The 17,717-nt window shown below is 41.1% G+C and overlaps 1 protein-coding gene across 1 annotated transcript; it reads left to right on the top strand.

Annotated features, from left to right (window-relative positions):
* Window positions 1–235: 235 nt before the first annotated feature.
* Window positions 236–17,312, top strand: CBX7 (chromobox 7). Its single transcript, XM_077277500.1, has 7 exons — window positions 236–860; window positions 2,084–2,127; window positions 5,830–5,895; window positions 6,747–6,813; window positions 7,304–7,670; window positions 9,144–12,229; window positions 13,044–17,312. The coding sequence occupies exons 1-6, from the start codon at window positions 792–794 to the stop codon at window positions 9,302–9,304; spliced, it is 774 nt and encodes a 257-aa protein (XP_077133615.1). The 5' UTR covers window positions 236–791; the 3' UTR covers window positions 9,305–12,229; window positions 13,044–17,312.
* The last annotated feature ends 405 nt before the right edge of the window (window positions 17,313–17,717 follow it).

Here is a 17,717-nt window from a genome sequence, read left to right as displayed (position 1 = left end):
CTCGTTATCCTGATTGCTGAGCCTTGTGGTCCCCCGTCAGTAGGCTGTGTGCAGGGTGCCGCTCACACATCGCTCCTGAGAACTTTCCAGAACCTGCTGGTTCCTTCTCCGCTTCCTCCCCATCATCCTTCCTCCCCATCATCCTTCCTCCCCAGCTCCTTCTCTCTCTCTCCGCAGATACTAGCATTACTAAGCCCCGCCCCCGGAGCGCGGTCACGTGGCCGGCTGACGTCACCGCAGCCTCCTTGTCCCTGTGGTGAGCGGAGTTCCCGAGAAGATGCTGCGCGCTCCCTGAAAACGTTGCGCAGGTTGTAATGTGAGGAGGAGGAGGAGAAGCAGCGGCGAAGGTATCGGTGCAGGTGCAGCCGGGAGCGGTGCCACAGCCTGCCCAGGACACTGCGCACCGCACCTGCAGCACTGACCCGGGGAGGAGGAGGTGCGGGCACATCTGGCGGCCCCCGCTGCGGGCTCCGGAGGAGGCAGGAGCAGCCCAGCAGTTCTAGTTGTAAACTTGCGGGAAGTAGCCGCTGCCCGTAGACTGGTGGCACCGTGCGTGGACGGACTGCGGCAGAGGGCACCCACACCGGAGGTCGGGGAGTCGGTGGGCGTGGGCAGCACACCCGGCGGCAGTGGCATCATCCCTGCGGCCAGCACGGAGCGGTGTGGGGTGGCACGGCAGCCGGGCATTGCAGAGAGGGGGGTGTGTCATCCCTGCAACACAAGCCGCCAGCTGCACCAGCAGGACGGGGACTGGAGGCCACTGGCCCAGGGAAAGCACGCCGGAGACGGGCATGGAGCTGTCTGCCATCGGGGAGCAAGTGTTCGCAGTGGAGAGCATCCGCAAGAAGAGGGTCCGGAAGGTAAGGCGGCCCCGCACCGTGTGCCAGCCTCCTACTGTGGCATGGTCCTGTTATACCAGGGGCTGCAGAGCCTGCCTATCGTGTCCCTGCAGTAATGACCCCTCCAGAGCTCAGGGATCTACAGGTGCTCGGACACTTCTTACAAGCAGTTATTAGGACCTGCATGGGGTGCACTTTATTATTGGCAAGAATTTGGCATCATTTCTCCTAATTCATGTTACCACTACCCTATTATTATTACTATGGCGCCATTTATTCCATGTTAGGCTACTTTCACACTGGCGTTAACTGCAATCCGCCACAATGCGTCGTTTTGCCGAAAAAACGCATCCTGCAAAAGTGCTTGCAGGATGCGTTTTTCCCCCATAGACTTACATTAAGCGACGGATTGACACACGTCGCAACCGTCGTGCGACGGTTGCGCCATGTTGTGGCGGACCGTCGGGACAAAAAAAACGCTACATGTAACGTTTTTTGCTCACGACGGGACCGCTTTTTCCGACCGCGCATGTGCGGCCGGAACTCCGCCCCCACCTCCCCGCACCTCACAATGGGGCGGCGGATGCGATGGAAAAATGCATCCGCTGCCCCCGTTGTGCGGCGGAGACAACGCTAGCGTCGGGAACCTCGGCCCGGCGGGCCGAGCCCGACGCTAGTGTGAAAGTAGCCTTATACATAACATTGGCAGATCTGTCATTACTACAATGGGAACTTGCTTTAATCTCATAGTTTCCATTGTTTATAGCCGTATATGATTTCCTATATCTGCCGTCCTCTATACATTCTGTTAATTAAAAAAAAAAAAAGAAAATGCATAGACAGCTCTTCGCCCATTGTGAGAAGCGCAGGACATAGCAGATCGAGGCAGCGCAGTTACGCTACAGGTGACTCACTGGCTACTGCTTCTATAGGGGACTACGCTGTGACTCAGAGAGATGACTCACAGTACAAATGTTTGTATTATTACATAGTTCGGAAGCCGTAAGTGTGTGGGGGGAGGGGGACATGATGGAGCGCCGCATGTCAATTAAGTGTTCAATGAAAATGTGACTCATATTTACAGAGCGATGAGTAGTGATATCGCACAGGCTGAAAGTTTTCATTTTCACTTGATACTTCTGGAGAGCAAAGTACAGAAATAGTGGACGTGTCATTTTCAATATTAAAACGTACTATGGTGTCCATTCTCTCGGCTTACGCTATGTCACTGTCTGTCTTTCAAGGGTAAAGTGGAATATCTAGTGAAGTGGAAAGGCTGGCCACCCAAGTAAGAACCCTCTTCCTATTTACATCTTGAAACATTGTGTGTGTGTGTGTGTGTGTGTATATATATATATATATATATATATATATATATATATATATATAATTTTTTATTATTATTTATTTGCTAATTTTTTCATTATAAATCTAGAAAAACAGCAGCACTGCCTAAATGGGTGCAAACTCCCCCAAGGAAACTGGGAAAGTTTCCTGTTGAAGTTATAAAATCCCTCCCCAAAAAAGGGGCAGAACATCCAAAACAGTGAAGAAGTAAGGATCCCTTATTCACCAACACCAGCTACGTTTCATCTCTCTCCCTCTCTCTGGAGCCTTTCTCAAGCGAATAGAGCCATAGAGAGTTGAAACAAAGTTGCTATTGGTGAATAAAGGTCCTTATTTTTAAATTTTTGAACTGTTTTGGATGTGCTGCCTCCTTTTATGAATATGTATATGTACGTTTAGATAAATATATGTATATATAAACAGATGTGTTTGTAAATATTATATTTATACATAAATATTATTGTACATGTACTTTTGATAGAATAAACAACACTCTCTTTCTCACTGAGCCAGTTTTATAAAAGAAACCACTGCCAAGGCATTATTCTGTGGTTTCTTTAGCTCAGTTATTGCTTAACTAAAACTCCTGGTGACACTTGTAACATTGTGTTTTGTGGTTTTACGCAACAGATATCCATACATTACTGTTCTGATTAGGAGCATTACAAGACAAATTCAGCTCCACTGCATTGTTAATCAAGTTCATTGAATTATTTATTCAACCCCTGAAACATTCTTCTCTCCGGCAGGAAGGGAGAATGACGGGAGAGTGACGCAAAGTGTATGAATATCATATTGTAACTGTAGGGGGGGAAAAGATGTAACAGATTTTTCTATTGCTGGTAACACATAAACACAAGCTGTTCTCATAGTAAAGCCTGCCATGCTTGGTATCATGGACCCATGCTGGTTTTACAGTTATTCTGAAGGATCTTTGAATTTCCCGCCCTGTGAACCTGCATGTGGCTGGAGATGGGGGATTTGTTTCGCTGGAATAACGGAGCGCTCTGCATGCACCACCCGGCTGCTTGTCATATTTTATCACTTTATTCCTGAATTAACTAAAGGAGGATATTCTTTGAATTCTTTATTTAAATATTATTATGTGACAAAATGTTTGCATCATATTTATGTCTATAGAAAAATGGATCAAAAAGAAAGAAAAAAAAAAAGTGCATTCTTCCAGTAGTTTTGCGGTAGCAATGAAGAGGGCTGTTTTTAAAAACTAAAAGAAGTTACATCTTCATATCATATTATTTTCTATATTTTATATACAGTATCTATCTATCTATCTATCTATCTATCTATCTATCTATCTATCTATCTATCTATCTATCTATCTATTCTAGATAGTATGGTTGTATTATTGGATGTTCATGGGTTGACAATTTGAGCTGTTATTTGTAATACAATAAATGCATTCATTATGGATACATGACAATATGACCATTTTACATTAACAGCAGAAACCATATAGGCAGGTGAATGTGCATTATGGCTCCGGCTATCTCTGAGCCAGCAATGAGCTCACATTGGCTTTTATGTGTGTGTCTGTGGGCTCTTGCCATGGCACTGCCCGCTCCTAGATAAGGACTGCCTATTGAATAGTCTTGTTTATCACCTCTAATCTGAGAGGGGGAGTGAGAAGTGGAGGAGGAGGAGGGAGCTGCGAGTGACGCATGAGTCATATGTTCGCTTGTTTACTTCAGCCTGTGCTGCAGTGTGCGCAGGAATAGTAGAGGAAAGGTGTGCGCTCGCTACGTAACCACGAGATTCCTCAAGTGCTACATCTTGCTTACATAAAAGATGCATTACATAACCATAGAGCCATTATTCATTTGGTTAACGAAACTTAATAGCGTTGACGGCTAATTACTGTATTTGTAGCATTGATCTTACTTTTCAGCCCTGTATCCTATGACACCACTGATGTAGCATTACATGTGTAACAAAATACATCCTAAGCTGTTGTCACGCTGCTTTTCAGAGTTTTTATTGACATGATGCATCCATAGATCCCAACCGACATATCCAGTATCTTCTTCATAAAGCAGCTCATGCAGCTGTCATGCCCAGATTAGTTTATGGGGGTATGCAAGTCACATGGGTATCAGTGGATGTTAGGAAGTATGCCCTGTTGTGTCCATTGTGGGCTATGGGGATCTTACTTCTTCAGTGAAGGTTTTGGGTTACACAAAGCTGAATACAGCTTCTGGCACTGTCAAACTAGCTCGTATTTCTGGGTCAATTTGTGTTTTAGAACTGCCTCTTGCAGAGATCTAAAAAAATAAGGAAGAGTTTAAATAATTACCTTATTTCCAAAAAATACTGACAGCAACATTTGACAATGAACATCTGTGCGCACTAAGATTATGACTTAATTTTATCGGAGCCAGAACTGCTGTAATAAAGCTGTATTCTGATGGATACAAATTAACAGTGAAAGACCTAATAAGCAGTGATGTGTCAGTGGGGTCTGCCAGGGTTAATAGTGTGCGGCAATGATAGACCTGCAGACTGCACTATTCAAAGCAGATCATATGTGTCTAATATATATATATATATATTTTTTTTTTTTTATAAATCTGCCAGCACTTGCACCAAAAACCTTCTGCAGCAGCACACGTTCTAGGGGTTTTAGACACTTTTTGCATCTCATTCAGTCAGAAAGCAGAATGACTTCTTCTGGAATAAGTGTGGCTTCACCAGAAAGGGCAAGGCCATGGCTTGTGGTACAACATTGTGCACCCAAAAATATGCTAACATTTTTGTGCCCATTTCTGGCACAACGTAAGCCAACTAATAAATGGTATTCACTTACACCCTGACTCATCAAGATCAGTATTTTTCTCACCAGTCTTGATGAGGGAGCATAATGGAGTGCGAGTCGCCTAATACATCTAGGCCATATTCACACCATCTATATTAGGTCGGTATTTTACATCAGTATTTGTAAGCCAAAACCAAGAGAGGAACAAAAAATGGCATAAAAACAGCAACATTCTCAAAATTCTTGCACAACCTTGTTTTGCACCACATTTTGCTACTTTTCATAGCTTTTCATGCCTGAATTCTGAATGAATGAATGAATGAATTGGGGCCATTGACAAGACAGTCTACATATGTACCAGATTTATCAAGCCGCATGAACCACTGTGGTAAATCGCGCACACTTTAAGATTATCTTGTCTATCAGTCCATTTGGATGATCCAGATTCTGCCTGTTAACAAGAATAGATCAATTATATACAAGTCAATCGGCGCTCAGTAACTGGCCTGTTTACACAGAACAATGAAAACTGATGGGCACAGAACGTTCGTTAATACAGTTGTTCTGTCCCCACAAAGCATTGTGTTGTCAGCAGCACATTCCATGTTTTATGTTGGAGAATGTGCTGTTGATAACGATGATTTTTATGCCGACTTTAATGATTTGCTCATCTAACAAATGTGTGTTTCCTATTTAGTTGTTACAATAGCTCCCAATAAACATTCCATTTCCTAAAATGGTGGCATATGACTAGAATGCCCGCTGTCTTCGATAGTTGTATGCACTGTTTTCTTGCTCATTGCTGTTTCCTTTAGTGATGAATCTTAAGGTATTACATTATTCAGACTGATTTTTTTTTTTTTCCTCTTCTAGATACAGCACCTGGGAACCAGAAGAACACATTTTGGACCCGAGACTTGTTCTGGCATATGAAGAAAAGTGAGAATGTTTTTCATGACTTATCAAGATTAAACATCAAGCTTCTTTTTAAATGATCTCCAGTCTGAATGTAAAAAAATATATATATACTGTATGTTAAACATAGTTTTTAACATGGGAGTCAGTTGGTGTAGTCCATCACCACTTTCCGGTAAAAAAAAGTATGCGATAACTTATAGGGCCAGAGTCATCAAATCTTTCACTCCAGAATTCTGGTGTAAAAGCTTTGAAAAATTGAAGTGCAACTCCGATTTGAGCCTATAATTTGCTGCTTTTGGTGTTTTCACACCAGTTTCTCCGAGCTATGTCAAAATGGGTGGAGGTGTGGCAGGGCAGGACTCCACATCTTGTCCAATTCATGACGAGTGGCGTTCCCTATACCAGAAATCTCACTCCAGTACGTGAATGGAGTGACATTTCTGGTACACCCTACTCGTCAGATGCTCCAGATTCATGAAGAAACGTGCACCTCTTCATGAATCGGGAGCGTCTGAGTCCAGCACACACCCCCATCAAGACCAGCGTGAATAACGCTGGTCTTGATACATTGGTCCCATAGGATTTTTATTTTTAACACCGGAGTCTGTAGGTGACTGATGGCCAGTGTATGTCACCCGTCAAAGACATCTGTCAAACATGCAGTATACGTTGTATTTTTCATGCTGACACTCTCACACCGTTTTTCTCGGGATATGTTGGCTTTAGAGATAAGGTAAGGAAGGTCACAACTGCATTCAACTCAATGGTGCAGACATTAAACTCCATTAAATAGGTGCAAAACACATGTAAGATTTAACATGAAGTATCATAAAACATAAACATAAAACAAATTATTTATGTTTGTCTTGTAGGGAAGAAAAAGAGCGAGCTGCTGGGTGCAGAAAACGAGGCCCAAAACCTAAACGTCTCCTGCTGCAGGTATGAATAAAAAACTGCATCTATTTCTAAGAAAGGTATAATATGCAGGATTTGAGACATTTGTGTTTCTCTGTCCTGGACGGTATAAAGTTTGCAGAAATGTACAGACAAGCAGTTGGTCTGTTCATAATAATAACCGTATATTTCTAGATTCTAGTTGTTAAATGTCTTCATGTTTACGGGTACCCGTCAGGTTATTCATGCCGTCCATATCGCCTGTACACAGGGAGACCTGTCATTCGCCTTTAGCAGAGCAGGGTGGAGCTGGAAGCGTCTGTTCTCCAAATATTGTTCCCGACTTTAAAGAATATTTTTTCTGAAATGCCGGAACTTTGAGAAAATAATGTACATGGGTGCAGTCAGGCTGCGATTCATGCTGCCTGTGGTTTGTGCAGCATGAAATGCCTGACAGGTTACCTTTTAAGTTACAGTGTGAATGTGGAAAAGCCTTCAATAAGGATTTAATTGTTTTTTGTACATTTCTCTACAGAGGCTTTATGGTATGGACCTACGCAGTGCACACAAGTCCAAAGAGCGGAATCTCTGTTTTTCCTTGTCTCGGAGATTCAGTAGCGGTCTAGGCTCCAAACCCACAGCAGCTTCCTCCGTGCCAGAAAAAGCCAAGTCACTACAGTTCCCCCTCAGCAAGCAGCGTAAAGGGAGAAAGTTTTTGTGCCTCTCACGCAAGAAGTTTCTACGCGTATCAACCTATGAGCCACTGAGTCGTCGGCCAGATTTCTTTGCCAAGGAGGATGAAAAGGAAGATACTCATAGCATCCATGATTGGCAAGAAGAGAAGCCAGCAGAGGAAGAAACACATGAAGAAGACAAAACTATGCATGAAGCTGATACTAAGGGTGGGATACTTCACCTATTCTTTTTGTTGCATAGTACCAAATACTAGAATTGAGCGGATCACATCTTGCAACCCTGGTCAACATTGCAGGTCAGTGCTCTCTGGCCGTGGACAGGAGCCATGTAGATTTCCTTACCCTCTGGGATCCTAGGCTCCGCTTGCGAGTTGCCGGACTGGTGAAATGTCACTTTTGTGCCACATGTCGCACAGATGTCACGTCAGGCGGACAAATCAAACATCACACCAGGAAACCCAGAAGCTCTGGAAATTTGCACTGCTCCGGTCCATAGCCAAAGAGCACTAATGTGGACCAGGGTTGCGGAAACTGATCTGTTCATCCCTACCAAATACCTATGCCAAAATGTTTTACTAAGCCATCTGATAGGTGCTAATCATAGTTTTTGTAATTTTGGTATTAAAATATATTTTATCTAAGTGTTTGGCCCACCACAGCACCTTATCACATATTCACAGAAAAGGAAATAAGTAGAGTTGGTGAAAATAGATATGTAGGACACAGTCCATTGGCCACATCCATGATTTGTGGTTGCTGGACATGAGCCCTAAGAACCGAACCCTGCCTCCCTACATCCCCAGCTCTACTTTTGATTTGCCAGTCTAACGCGACGTCATCGTTGTGGCGTGATGTACATGTGTGTCTTGACAGACTGGCTAATAAAAGCTGCCAGAGATACATTGAGGTAGGAGGGGGTTCTCAGGGCTCCTGTCCAACGGTCATAGATAATGGACATGGCCAGTGGACCTGGTCCTGCAAACCGATTCACACCAACTCTAATATGGTGCTGGTCACTGTGGGTCTTCCCGCAGGGATTCTCACTGATCCTATGATTGGGCTCTGAAATTGCCCCTTTAAATGATAATCTCACATGCATACCCAGTCCATTCATAATCCGTGGGGTATATGGCGATAACAAAGCATCCTGCTCAGGTAGGCACATAGACAATCAATGGAGCTGTGCTTGATGTTTGGGACCATTGTATATTCAGAGAGGGAGTACTGGATAGTGGCGGTCACCATGTCCATAACACTCAAGACGGTGGCGCTCACATGGGTAATCATGTCACTGTTTCCCTGGCTCTGTTCTTCTCTGCTCAGACCTTGTGTGTGTACATGCTTTAGAAGGAGACTGAACCTGGGATTGTCCATGGGACTGTCTACATGACTGCCACCATCTTACACCACTGATACATGGACCGCAATGGGCAATATAATAATATAGTATTCATCATTGCCTTCAAAATGTTGTGTACAAGCATAAGCCATCTATGCAGCTTATATTAAGTTGGTATGTGATAATCCTCCTGTAGCTATGACTTATAATATTTATTATATATAGTGAAGTGTTCAGTAATGTGATCTGGTAATCATGCATGTGTGCTTATGGGGTGCAGTGTATTATATCCGGTCCCTGCAGTGACCTTATAATCATTATTTCTCTATGTCTTGCTACAGATGACACAAACTCCACCGCTGCTGCCCCTCCTTGGCTTCCTGCCCACTCTACGCCCAGCGAGATTACCGTTACAGACATCACCTCCAATTCCATCACGGTGACTTTCCGTGAAGCCCGGTCCGCAGAAGGCTTTTTCCGGGACCGCAGTGCGGAATGCTAGTTGCTGTAATCATCACTTGTTCCTCTTCCTCCTTTGAAATGAAAACTGAACATAACTGTAAACATAGGAGAGATTCCTCTGTAAAGGCCTGTCTGACAGGGCAGAACAATCATCCGGTTTTAAGAAGTGTGATTTTTTTTTTTTTTTTTTTCTTTATTTTAATATTTTATTTTATTTTTTTGCCGGCTCCACAGAAATGTCACTAACCTTGTTTCAGTTGTTTCCCATAACTACAACGTTGCATCACCCAACCGTTCTGTATGAGAATGTCACTTGGTGGTATTCTGCTGGGACTCCGCAGTATACAGATGCAGTTTCACTTGGGCATTGTAAATGATTGCTGCTTGGACAGTGTGTAGTTTGTATTCGTTCTAGTTCGGGATTATAAAGCTGTGCTCTTCCTGAATGGATGGGAATTGTATACTTATGGGTCTGAGAGAGAGAAGGTGCAATTGTAATAATTGGATTACATTAAATAGGTCATATGTCATTGGGAATAACATTACTTACATGCACACATCCAACACTATGTATTAGCGCCTAATAGACAGGAATACTGAGTTGATTGAATGCTATGGAAATGGCAACAAGTACACAACATTACTGTGTATTTTAGGGACGGTTAATATACCATGTGATTACATCAGACAAAGTCTTTGTATCCATACAGCACCTTACCAGTAGTGAACTGAAATAACTACACTTACGCTCAGTATTGGACTTATGGTTTGTGCACGGCACACTTACGTACTCCTCCTTAGCAGCTGACCATAAATCCAGATTTGTATATTACTCGGATCTGATAATCACTTGCTACACATTGTACTTACTGATGCATGCATTTCCTTCTGCACTGACTATTAGTCCATCACTGTCTTTGCAGGCACAAACTGTGTATAAATACATCATTGTGTATTTATGACTGAGCAGCAGTGATACATTCATGGAAATAAGGAACATGAAGATTTTATTGAAATAATCCGAATACACTGCTTCCCGTTTCCTATTCAGGATACATCAGTGTATAGTTGGACAAACAGTTGCTGCTTTGCGCCACTGGTTTATTAATAATTTTATATTTCAGGTCTCTTGGGAAAAGCAAGAAAAATTGTGATATGTGCTTTAACTTCATTGTATCCTTTGGAATGAAAATATAGCACATGAAACGAAAAGGAGTTTAATTTGACCGCAGGCTAAGTGGAATTTCACCTTTAAGAATATTAGACCTATGTTGGGGCCTATTAGACTGAATGGGTCTGTCATCAAGTGCTTGCCACCTAATCTGAGAGCAACATAATATACACGGGCAGAGACCCTGATTCCAGTGATGTGTCACTTACTGGAAGGCTTGCTATAGTTTTGATAATCTCTTGCTGATAAAGCAGTGATTTTATCACTTGAGGACTAGTAAACCTCCTGCCTGGTACCATCCACATCCCCACCACTGATTGGTAGCTTTCTGCCTACGCACAGTGTACACATACATCTGCCAATGAGTGGTGGGGGCGGGGTTATACAGAGCTCAGCATTCAGAGATCTGCTGTAATGAAAACTGTTTTTTATCAAACGTGCAGCAGTTAGTAAAGTAAGTGATACATCACTGGAATCAGGGTCTCTATTCCTACATTATGTTGCTTTCAGATGTGGTAGCAAAACCTGGTGACAGATTCCCTTTAAAAGGGCTTGTCTCAGAACAACATTCCTGTCAAAGTGCCCTGTTAGAGTATATGGACTTTATTGAATGGTACCTTCAACCTGGCCCTCTGTGGGTAAGTGTGGACAGTTGATATGTAATAATGCACCAGCTCTGGATAGACCCCCTCCTGCTCAGCTTCTATCTTAAAGAGTAACTGTCATTTTATTTATTTATTTTTTCTTCCATAATTCACTAGAAAATAATAAACTTTATTACATATGTTATTAGAGAAATTTGCTTTATTTTCCTCCTAGACTACTGATCAATCATTCTGAAAATTCTCAATTCAGGGGCAAAATCTGTCTTTAGTGAAAACTGAGATAGGAGATTACAGTTAGTGCACATAAAATGCTATGGAGAACTGTTACTGTTGTTTTAGGAGAACTTACAGTAGGATGTATTTCTGCGTTTGTCTCCTCCTCCCCCTCTTTCTATAGAATCTTATAAGCGCTAACTGTCATCTTTCCTCAGAAAAGGGACACGTTGTCTTTACTGAATAAAGGTTTTACCCATGAATTGACTGTTAAAGATCACCCAAGGGGGAGAAAAAAAATTGATTTAATTGCTAATAAATGTTGCTAATTTTCATGTGTATTATTGATTTGTTTATATAAAAAATGAAATCAACGATTTCTCTTAAAGTTTGCACATTTTTATTTTTCCTACCTGCAAATGAAGCTCCCAGGATCTGAGCTTGGTGACAATGACTGCAGAAGTCTGTTTTTACATGTTGTGTTCTTAAATGTCAACTTAGGCTTTGTTCCCATGTCCAGTAATGATCCGTTAGAACGGGTCCAGCAGCAATTTTAAGGCTATGTGCACACGTCAGGATTTCTTGCAGAAATTTCCTGAACAAGACCGGACATTTCCTGCAAGAAATCCGCATGCAGATTTTTTCCTTTTTTTTTTGCGGATTTTTCCGGAGGTTCTGGGATGCAATAGTATAGTGGGAAATCCACAAAATAATGAACATGCTGCGGTTTTGTCGCTGAAAAAAACGTAACATATGCACAAAAATTGTGGAATGCATTCTAAATGATGGGATGCATATGTATGCGTATTTTAAGTTTTTTTTATAGCAAAAAATCCTGACGTGTGCACATAGTCTAAGTCCCTTTTTGAAACATTGAACATTAACGTTAGCATTGAAGTCTATGGAAATCGGATTTCTCAATTAGCCAGCTGTTTTTCTTTCATTTGTAAAGGATTCATTTTTCATAGATTTCAATGTTAAAGGGAACCTATCACCCCGTTTTTTAAAAATTAGATAAAAATAGTGTGAAATAGGGGCAGAGCTGGGCTTTACATTAGTGCCTTTTTGGTGCCTTTACACCCCCGTTAGGCTGCCGAAATACCTTTGTGAAGTGGCCGTTTTGTCCTGTCACTCAAGTTGGTCAGGTCGGATGGGCGTGGTCACAGCGCTGTTTCTCCCCCAGAATCCTGCTCATCATTACGTTGGTGGCGTAGTGGTGTGCGCATGTCCAAAGAGAAGATCCACTGCCCAGGAGATTCAAAACAGCGCGGTCTTCGCTATTCGTCGTTTACCGGTGGGCGCGGCCATCTTTCCTGTGGCTGCGCGTGCGCAGATGGAGCGCTCTGCTGCCCGGGGCTTCAGGAAAATGGCCGCCGCGATCTCCATCTGCGCACGCGCGGAATCCTGCGGCCATTTTCCTGAAGCCCCGGGCAGCAGAGCGCTCCATCTGCGCACGCGCGGCCACAGGAAAGATGGCCGCGCCCACCGGTAAACGGCGAATAGCGTAGACCGCGCTGTTTTGAATCTCCTGGGCAGTGGATCTTCTCTTTGGACATGCGCACACCACTACGCCACCAACGTAATGATGAGCCTGATCTGGGGGAGAAACAGCGCTGTGACCACGCCCATCCGACCTGACCAACTTGAGTGACAGCAGAAAACGGCCACTTCACAAAGGTATTTCGGCAGCCTAACGGGGGTGTAAAGGCACCAAAAAGGCACTAATGTAAAGCCCAGCTCTGCCCCTATTTCACACTATTTTATCTAATCTTTAAAAAACGGGGTGATAGGTTCCCTTTAAGAAAACAGATCCAGCAGAAATCAGTTTTTTTTAAACTGACTAAGTTGTTTGCACAACTTTTTTGCCAACAAATTGCTCAGTTCTAACAGATCATTACTGGACATGTGAACACAGCCTAAAAACCTGTTTACATTGATCTCTTTGTATGCTGCTTTGCTCACATTGAGTTTTTTCTGAGCATCTGCTTCAAAAACCTCTTCAAAAGCAGTCGGAGGACTCTTTCTATTCATTTCAATGGCAACTCCACTTTGCCATTCATTTGAGTTTTTCAGTTTTTTTACCTGAACAACTTTTGAAAAATGCCCAGTGGATAAAAAAGGGCAACACTTCAAACTAGGCACTGTCCAATAAAAAAAAAATAATCTTAAAGTGTAACTTGTTTTAATTATTATTCAATAGTACACATCAAAATAAAAAAACTTTGTAATATATCTTCTCAGACAAATCGGCTTCTTTCTCCTCCTGGACTGATCTTTCACTTTCAAAATTCTCAATTTACTAGTAAAATGTGTGTTCAGTGAAGACAGATTGTTAATTTACTGAGATAGGAGAAGACAGTTACTACTGATTCTATTAGTGATGAGGGAATGTGCTGAGATAACGTGTTATCCGTGCATCTTGGGTGTGCTGGAATATCATATTCGAGTCCCTGCAGCTGCATGTTTTGTAGCTGTTAGACAGCTATGAATCATGCAACCGCAGGGACTCGATTATAAAATTCGAGAACACCCAATATTCTCAGAACACCCAAGAACGTTCACTCATCACTAGATTCTATGAAAAGGGGAGGATGGAGTAGTAAAAGGCAGAGCTACTCTTCGCCATTAAACATAGAGTCTTGTCTCTACCAACTGCCATCTATCTCAGTAATGTACCGTAATAATCTGTCTTCACTAAATATAGATTTTACCTGGGAATTGAGAATTTTGAAAACGAAAGATCAGTCTAAGAGGAGAAAAAAAGCCATTTTCTCTGATAGATATTACAAAGTTGCTTATATTCATGTGTACTATTGATTTATGAAATAATAATTAAACCGACGGTTACTCCTAAATGAAAAAGAAAACACTTCCGAAACTGCCCCAAGAAAGGGAAAAATCCTCCCCAAAAAGGAGTAGTTCCTTAAGCGTTTTCATTTTTTATTTTTTTTTTAATTTGTCCTTTTTTGATCCCCCAAAAATAAGTTAGGTGTGAAGATAGCCTAAAACTTTCAGCACATATTCAGTCTAATAGGCCCTTGTTTTTAACTCTGAAATTCCCACTTTATTGTTACGAATACCAAAATATGCAAATGATGAACACAGGGTAAAACGTACATGAGAAATGCGAGTATTTGACATGAGCACTTTATGAAGATTAGGACGTGTGTAAACACTGGTAATTTAGCTCTTAATGTTGTAAATTACAATAGTGTTGTGTTTGCGCTTTCTAGTTTGCGACTATGCACTGTTTTTTTTTATTTCTGATACAAATGTTATTTAGTTGGAAAGATATGTATTTACTATAGAATGGAGACTTCCGGAGTATGAGTGTTGTACGTTTATAATTTCTTCTTGATTGTTTTAATAGTTGCAAGGACAATTATATATCTTGTAATGACAAACTTTAATACTTTAGCACTTGCAGATACTTGTCAGATACTAACTCGTTCCCTCAAAAGCTTCTGCTTAATAATTCAATGTAAATGTACATTAACCCGAAAGAAAATGCCGACTATCTGCCGTCCGTCTCGCTGATCACAGTGACAGGCTGCTGTTACCGTTCCTTTATGCTATTCTTATACAAACCCCTTTCCTTTACACTTATTTTAGTTCAGGTATATTTATTTTACATGTATAAAAATGCAGAAATGACTAGTCTTCAGTCTAATAATATGATTGGTAAATTAAGAAGCTCACGCTTTTAGTTTTGATTCTGACATCGTCTAAATTGACCGCACGATCTCACAGCATTCTACCTCCCATATTTATAGTTTTGCGTGATTGAGTGATTGGAAGTTAGTGATTGATGTTAAGCAATGAAGGCTGGTTACATGTTACCCATGTATCTGTTATTGCTCTGCAAATGTTACCTTAATTCTGCTATATATCGTCAAATGTAGAGTATTGGCATAGGTAGCGTCGTATACGGGTTTGCCGTCTATCACTACTAGACGCCCTCCTGGCTGAATGGTTTCAGTTCATTGCTTTCTTCTGCTGCCCGAAGTTCACCAGTGTCCACTGCTTTGGTAATAGGTTTCGAGCTGGCACAGTTCTATCATTTTGTATATATACTGATATAAATACATATGTTATGTTAGGTACATTTTTGTGTAGTAGCACTTAGGACCAAAAAAAAGCTTAAAACAAAAGTGAGTTGATATGACTTTGGCTTTCCTAGTATTTTTCGTGTCTGCATTGTATCTATTTGAATGATATTCTGCATTCTTACGTGCAAGGTTAGGCTGTATATTAACATGTTGGCTTGCCTATACTAAGTATCATCTCCTGTATCTGCATTGTATCTATTTGAATGATATTCTGCATACTTAAGTACAAGGTTAGGCTGTATATTTAAAATCATACATGTAAAATTGTGTGGTTGTCGCAGTCCGTGCCGTATTGTATATGATGTAAGAACTTACATCATATGTTCTTAAAGCTTTTTAAGCCTTGAGTGACTATTATTGTTGACATGTCCATGAGATACTTCTTAAGTATTTTCTTAAATCATTTTCTTTTTCAGCATACTATCCATTTGAGCTTAATATTTTGTTAAAAAATTATATTTTTCCATTTGGGATTTTTTTTTAAAGGAAATTTCACCCCTTAAAGTATTTATAAATGCATGTAGCTCTTTCAAAGTCCACTCCAGCAAAACTTTTACATGGCCAGTCCACTCCTCCGTTACTGAGAAATCAGTGTTTGAGCTAATATGCAAATGAGACTGAAGAGCTATGGTAGATCTGAAGCATCTGTCGCTCCAGCTCTGTTTCCTGCCCAGCACCGCCGCCTTCTGCTTGACAAACAGCTTTTATCCTGTGTGACTTCAAGCAATGTAGCCATCGGTCAAGAAGGAAAAGGCGGCGTTGACAAATAGAGCTGGAGTGACAGACGCTTCAGATCTTCAGCCTCATTTTTAAAACAATTTAATGTCTGATTTCTCAGTTATAGAGGAACAGACTGGCCATGTAAAGGTAGTGCTGGACTTTTCTTTGTCTTTGAAAGGGCTACATGCAATTTTAAATAGTTTGGGGATGAAATCCTGCTTACAGATTCTCTTTAACGTGCATTATTTCTTTATATCTCAGATACAAAACTTTTAATAATGAATGCTTTTTTTTTTTTTTTGCAAAGGAACATAGGCAAACTACATATACTTGTATAATGAACGTTTAACTATGTACAACATCTCTCCCAAAAAAAGGTACACTCCTAAAATAAGCTCTAGTAGAAGAGCTTGATAAAACTATTTTTTAAAGTAACCATTTTCTCTTCCTGCTGTGTTAATAGAAGTATCATTGTGCTATCATCAGAACAATCTCTTTTGCTTTGCTCTGTTCAGTTATCGGTATGGGTTAATTTTTAACATTATTGCCAGAGTTAAATAGAATCTTCCCCTGAAGATATTTTGGCTAGAAATTGTCATGTTATATCTTTTTTTTCTGTGGCTATTAACCTTTATTGCTTTTTTTTTTATTGTCTTTCAACTCTCCTTTTTCCTGAGTACTATAATGGCTCAACTGAATCTCCTTACTGTGTACGGTTTATCGAGTTGTGACCATTTGAAATGGAGCAGGTCACCACACACCTCCAGGTACACACTATAGAATATAGACGTTCATGTGCTTTGATCACAATTTTGATTCAACTTTTAAGTTAGATGACCTTCTAAATTTGACATAGCGGTATCTATGAATATAAACATCCGACTGTTCTATTAAAGGGGTGTTACAGTTTCTCCTGGCTACAGATTATTTAAAAAAAAAACAACCTGTGCTTTTCTCATTCTCCTGTGTCCAGTGCCGAATCTGTTGCTTCTCCACGCGGCTGTTAACCAATAACTGAGCTCAGCGGCTCTGAGGACGAGCCGCTCAAATCCACTGTACTCACTGATTGGCTGCAGCACTCGTCACATGATGTCAGCGCTGCAGACAATGGCAAACTGCAGCTGAAACTGGAAAACCCTCTTAAGAGATTTATATCAATCGTAATATTCCCAATCCAGCTCTTTGTTTAATTTAAAAAAAGTCACTTTTCAAGATTGCAGTCGGTATATACAGTCATATGAAAAAGTTTGGGCACCCCTATTAATCTTAAGCTTAATGTTTTATAAAAATTGTTTTTTTTGCAACAGCTATTTCAGTTTCATATATCTAATAACTGTTGGACACAGTAATGTTTCTGCCTTGAAATGAGGTTTATTGTACTAACAGAAAATGTGCAATCTGCATTCAAACAAAATTTGACAGGTGCATAAGTATGGGCACCCTTATAATTTTCTTGTTTTAAATACTCCTACCTACTTTTTACTGACTTACTAAAGCACTTTTTTTGGTTTTGTAACCTCATTGAGCTTTGAACTTCATAGCTAGGTGTATGCAATCATGAGAAAAGCTGCTTAAAGTGGCCACTTGCAAGTTGTTCTCCTGTTTGAATCTCCTCCGAAGAGTGGCATCATGGGC

The sequence above is a fragment of the Ranitomeya variabilis genome, chromosome 8 (genome assembly GCF_051348905.1).
Source record: "Ranitomeya variabilis isolate aRanVar5 chromosome 8, aRanVar5.hap1, whole genome shotgun sequence".
Taxonomy (NCBI): domain Eukaryota; kingdom Metazoa; phylum Chordata; class Amphibia; order Anura; family Dendrobatidae; genus Ranitomeya; species Ranitomeya variabilis.
The sequence above is the reverse complement of the archived record's forward strand: the minus strand, read 5'-3'. Positions and strand labels throughout refer to the sequence as shown.

Coding starts and splice junctions, on each gene's coding strand:
- CBX7 (XM_077277500.1), top strand. CDS start 792: ATGGAGCTGTCTGCCATCGGGGAGCAAGTGTTCGCAGTGGAGAGCATC. Junction 5,896..6,746: donor GTTCTGGCATATGAAGAAAA/GTGAGAATGTTT, acceptor TTTGTCTTGTAG/GGAAGAAAAAGAGCGAGCTG. Junction 7,671..9,143: donor GCATGAAGCTGATACTAAGG/GTGGGATACTTC, acceptor GTCTTGCTACAG/ATGACACAAACTCCACCGCT.